This window comes from Dasypus novemcinctus, chromosome 16, assembly GCF_030445035.2.
Source record: "Dasypus novemcinctus isolate mDasNov1 chromosome 16, mDasNov1.1.hap2, whole genome shotgun sequence".
Lineage (NCBI taxonomy): Eukaryota > Metazoa > Chordata > Mammalia > Cingulata > Dasypodidae > Dasypus > Dasypus novemcinctus.
Genome location: NC_080688.1, coordinates 2,007,487 through 2,013,641, shown reverse-complemented (window position 1 = coordinate 2,013,641; position 6,155 = coordinate 2,007,487). Strand labels below are relative to the sequence as shown.

The following is a 6,155-nucleotide window of genomic DNA, read 5'->3' as shown; positions in this document are numbered from 1 at the left end:
TTTATGTATATGGACAAAAACAAAACTTGCACACTGTAAAATGAAGGTAGGACCAATATGGGATTAAGGATTTTTGCTTAATCTATCTAGGTTAGTCAATAAGGAAGGAAAGAATGGGAAGATGGACTAATCTAACAACTGGAACTGATTTTGTTCTCCTGGGACTATTTCTCCACATACAAGCTGCCAATATCCTCTTCTCTCTCATCTTTTTTATGTTTCTTGTGACTCTTGTTGGTAATATTACGATGTTAATTCTCATTTGTTTGGACTCTCGACTCCATACACCTATGTATTTCCTTCTTTGCCAACTTTCCATCATGGACCTCTTGTATAGTTCCACTTTTGTCCCCAAGATAGCCACCGATTACCTGTCTGGGAAGAATACCATTTCCTTTACTTATTGTGCAATTCAGCTCATTCTCTTCACGACCATTGTTGGAGCAGAGTGTCTTCTACTGGCAGTCATGGCTTATGACCGCTATGTGGCTATATGCCACCCTCTCCATTACGCAATTCTCATGCGCCCTACAGTTTGTGCCTTAATGGTGTGTGGTAGCTGGATAAGTGCTCTGTTCAATGCCTTGGTTCATGTCATATATACTCTGAATCTCCCTTACTGTGCCTCCCGGGAAATTCATCACTTTTTTTGTGAGATCCCAGCTCTCCTGAAACTTGTTTGTGCTGATACATCTCTTTATGAAAATGGGCTTTATGTTAGTAGTGTTGTGTTCCTCCTCATTCCTATATTTTCCATAATGGCCTCATATGGGCAGATACTTTCTACCGTTTTGCAATTAGAATCAAACTTAGGGTTGAGAAAGGCTTTGGCAACGTGTTCTTCCCATATGATTGTGATTTCTCTTTTCTATGGAACAACAATCTTCAAATACTTTATCCCCAAAGCCTATCACACTGCTGAGCAAGATGAAATAGTGTCTGTCTTCTACACAATTGTCACTCCTATGCTAAACCCCCTCATCTACTGTCTTCGAAACAGAGATGTGGCTCGAGCCCTCAGGAAACTTCTGGGAAGGTAAATATACTTTAAAATTGATATCTTTTGAGAATAAGAAACAAGAGATCACATCTCATATGCAGAATATTACAATAACAGAAATAAACAACAAACATCAACTCAACTATTGCTGTCTTGGAAACAACTCATAAATTATTTCAACCTGGTCTTGGTAAAATAATAAAGGATCAGATCACAAGGTCCTGCTGAGACTCTTTTGAGCTTCACAGAATTATTAAGCAGAATGCCCTATATTAAAAGACACCAACAAATTTCAGATGCTTGCAATCAATAGAGATCATAATGACTTTGTTGTTACAGAAGAGGAAAATGCCCAACCATAGCAACATAGACCCTATGCTGAACTTTATACTCATTCTTCCTAAATTGCAATATTATAATATTTCAGTGCTTAAAATTAAACATTAATAAAAATGCTTAAAATTTAAGTTTTACAATTCAAAAGAGAACATTTAATTCTGAATGTATTATTTTAGTGTGAATCATAAAAAAGCATTTTCTTCTGAGTTCTCACCCCTTTATTGTGGAAATGATATGCTTTTTAACTAATAGTTAAAAGCACACATGTTCTTATGTTATTTAATAATGTTTTCCCAATTAAAGCAATTCACCTAATAAATATAGTAATCAACTAAAATAATATTCATTAATAAGTCCATTCAATTTTTTATATATAAATATATTCATGTACATATGTGTATTAGTATATGCAACAGTAGTGGTTTGGACCTATATATAAAAACATATTCTTAATGTTGATCCATTCTGGTCAGCATCAAACCATTGTGACTAGGATCATTTGATGAAGTTACTGCAGATTAAGGTGTAGCCCAAATCGGTCAGGATGGGTCTTAATCCTCTTACTAAACTCCTGTATAAGAGAATGAATTCAGACTAAGAGAGAAAGCCACAGGCAGGTCAGTCAGAAGGTGAAATAATGGAGCCTGAAAGAGAAGGGAGACATCAGGACATGCTCCTATATGCCTTGCGATGTGTCAGTCTAAGGAAAAGCTTGCAGGCAGTCAGGCCCAAAACACCACAGTCTTCATGGGGAATGTATGACCTTGAAAAGTCTCTGTACCTTAAGCAAATACACTCCAATCCTTTAGCTGAAAGATATCATTGTATTTGCTTGAGTATCCTAGGAAACTAAAATATCATCTATATACAAACATATATAAATACACACAAATGCATATGTATATTTGTGTATATATAAATACACACAAGCACATATATATGTAGATATGAATAGTACTCCCAATTTCTATGGAATTTTTTCCTGATAAATATTCAAAGTTGAAAAAGAAATAAATGAGTCCAAGGATATTAATTTTTTGACAAATATTTCATTAATACATTTTAAGAGTTTTTTTAGATATAAGATAAAAATAGACTTATGCAAAATTTAAGTATGTTTATTTAAGGATATGTGGGTTCAACTCAGTTCACAACCAAATTTAAGAAATACTATTTTATAATTTTCTAAGTGTAAAAGGAAACTCACTATATTTGCAATAAATATTTATTATTTAATTAGGTAACATTGAAATTGGGTGTGTGCTGTGTACAACTCTTCTTTGGGACTCTTCAAAATGACTTATCCATATGTTAATTCTGGTTTTCATATTTTCACATACATTTGACTGATTTATATTCATTTATTATTAATAATAAAATAAAAAATTGATTTTATCTCCTATAATTTAATGATATAATCTATTACGTATGTGAATTTCTGTAAACTTCCATTTTTAAATTTTGGTTTACCTCATCATCCACATTATTAGTTTTATAATTCTATTTTTTTCTTTTCAAGGGTTGGTGTTTCATTTTAAATTATACTTAAACCACTTTCAGGTAGCTCTATACAAAGTATTTCTATGTCAAATCATCCATCTACTTAATTTTTAACATGTATGTAAACAAAAAATTGCATCTAAGTTTTAAAAGATTAAACAGTCAAGTACAACTGGCTCAGAAAAGCAACGAAAAACACACAATTATGCAAATACTGTATAAAAATACCATATTTTTATTTTATTTTATTATTCATATTTTAATTTTATATTTCTTATTGTTTATGTGTATGATTATGATTTATTTAATTAGATATTTGTGTTTACAAAATAGTCATTTATAATATACAGAATTTCAATACATCTTAAAGCTAACACCTTGCATTGTTGAGAAATATTCGTTACAGATGATGAAAGAACATTATCAAAATACTACTGTTAACTATAGTCTATAGCTAAAATTTAGTGTGCTTTTGCCATAAACCACCCTATTGTTATCATCAGCTATTCAGCTATTAGGATTGTATTTTTTTTATGGTTCATGAGAGAATTTTCTCATATTTGTACTTTTAACCACAGTCCATTTTCCACCTTAGGGTTCATTGTTTTATGGCCCCATGCCTTGTGCAATCCATACAATTTGTACACTCAGTGGCTCTCAATTTCATCAGAGTTGTACTGTCATTACCTCCGTCAATTTTAGCAGGTGTTCATTACCCTAAAGAGAAACTCCCATACCCCTTTACACCTCCCTATAGCTGACCGTTAGTATTTATATAGTGCCTTCTTTGTCACTGATTCAAAAATATTACATTATTACTGTAAACTATAATCCTAAATTACATTAGTTAGGATTTTCCTATGCCATATTCTTAACACTTCACAATAGTGATGTACATTTGTTCAAGTTCATAGAACAGTCCTGTATTTGTACTAGCACTAATCCTCATCCACCACTGAATTAACTATGTTATACGGATGTGAGGTTAACCTCTATATTTCTTTTAATAGGTATTACCATCTGTTGACTACACCTTTCAGCCACAATTAGATTTATAAATCAGCAGTGTTGTTTATACACAGTATGATTCATTATCATTAACTCTATCCATTTCCACAAATTTACAATCACCCTTATTAAAAATTCAGCATTGTATCAGCTCCCCCTTCTCCACCCTCATTCTATCTCCCAGTAATCTATATACTAGAGTTTAATTTCATGCTTTTACTCCAATTTAAATCATATTAGTGATCTTTTTCCTTTTAATCTGGCTTATTTCACTCAGCACAAGGTCTTCAAGGTTCAACTATGTTGTTATAGGTATCTCAATATCATTTATTCTTACAGCTAAATAGTATTCCATCTTATGTATATAACAAATTATATGTATATACCAGATTTTCTTTATCTATTCATTGGTTGGTGGACATGTGGGTTGTTTCCATCTTTTAGAAATTGTGAATAATGCTGCTGTGAATATTGGTGTTCAAATGTTTGTTAGTGTCTCTGTTTTCAGTATTTCTGAGTAGATTCCTAGTAGCATTATTGCCAAATCATAAGGCTGGTCTGTATTAAACTTCTGAAGGAAATGTCAAACTATTTCCCACAGAGGCTGAGCCATTCAATATTTCTACCAACAGTGAGTGTTCTTCATTTTGCAGTCCTCTCCAACACTTGTAGTTTTCTGTTTTTTTTTTTAAATGGCCATCCTGTAAAGTGTAAATGATGTATTGCTTCTATGATCTGTAAAACCCTAATAGCTATATGTTTAAGACATTGAACATCATTCCCCATGCTTTTCTGCCATTTGTATTTTCTCTTTGAAAAAATGTCTATTCAGGTCTTTTGTCCGTTTATATTATCTGCTTGTCTTTTAATATTTTGTTGCATGATCCATGTACATAACAGAATTTAAGCCTTATTGGATATGTAGTTTACAAATATTGCTTCCCATTGATTAGGCTGCCTTTTCACATTCTTGACAAAATTATTTGAAGCACAAGTGTTTAATTTTAAGGAAGTTCTCTTTTACATATTTTTCTTTCATTGCTCATGCATTGGGTGTAGGGTTTAAGAAACCCCCACCTAACACCAAACCTTGAAGCTGTTTCCCTACATTTTGTACAAGGAACTTTATGGGTCCAGCTTTTATATTGAGGTCTTTTATCCATTTTGAGTTAATTTTTGTATACAGTGTGAGATAGGAATCTTCCTTCTTTCTTTTGGCAATTGAAATACAATTTTTGCAGCACCATTTGTTGAATAGACTGTTCTGACAAACCTGGATGGGATTGAGAGCCTTGCAAAGAATCACTTAATTTTGGATTAAAGGGCTTATTTATGAACAGTCAATTCACTTTATTGGTCAATATGTTTATCTTTATGTCAGAACCATGTTGTTTGTACCAGTGTAAATAAGTAATATGTTTTAAAGTCAGGAAGTGAGGGTCCTCCAACTTCATTTGTCATTTTAAAGATATTTTTTGTCCACAGTGTCCCTTACCCATTCAAATAAATATGATAATTGTATTTTCCATTTCTACAAAAAAAGACTGTTGACAGTTTTATTGGGATTGCATTGAATCTGTCAGTCAATTTGAGAAGAACTGACATCTTAATGATATTTAATCTTTGAATCCAGGATCACAGAATGCCTTTCATTTTATTAAGATCTTCTTTGGTTTCTTTTAAAAATGTGTTTTAGATTTCTGAACAAAGTTCCTATCTATATTTGGTTAAATTAATACCTAAATTTTTGTGTGTGCGTGTGTGTGTTTATTGGGGTTTTTAAAATAGATTTAAAAAGCGGACTTGGCCCAGTGGATAGGGCATCCGTCTACCACATGGGAGGTCCATGGTTCAAACCCTGGGCCTCCTTGACCTGTGTGGAGCTGGCCCACGCACAGTGCTGATGCGTACAAGGAGTGCCCTGCCATGCAGGGGTGTCGCCACGTAGGGGAGCCCCACCCACAAGAAGTGCACCCTGTAAGGAGAGTCGCCCAGCGCAAAGGAAAGTGCAGCCTGCCCAGGAATGGCGGCACACATGGAGAGCTGACGCAGCAAGATGATTCAACAAAAAGAAACACAGATTCCCATGCTAGTGACAACAGAAGTGGACAAATAACACGTACGTAGCAAATGGATACAGAGAGCAGACAATGGGGGATTGGGAGGGAGAGGGGAGAGAAATAAATAAAAAATAAATCTTTAAAAAAAAGATACATAGAGCATAAAAAAGTTGCATTAAAAAATAGAAAAGGATCCCATATACACCCACTCCACACCCCCCTCACCCTGCCCACATCACTAAATTCAT

General features: G+C 33.6%; 1 protein-coding gene across 1 annotated transcript; it reads left to right on the top strand.

Annotated features, from left to right (window-relative positions):
• The first annotated feature begins 248 nt into the window (after positions 1-248).
• Positions 249-1,040, top strand: LOC101425538 (olfactory receptor 2AJ1-like). The gene has a single exon (XM_004479495.2). The coding sequence runs from the start codon at positions 249-251 to the stop codon at positions 1,038-1,040; it is 792 nt and encodes a 263-aa protein (XP_004479552.2).
• The last annotated feature ends 5,115 nt before the right edge of the window (positions 1,041-6,155 follow it).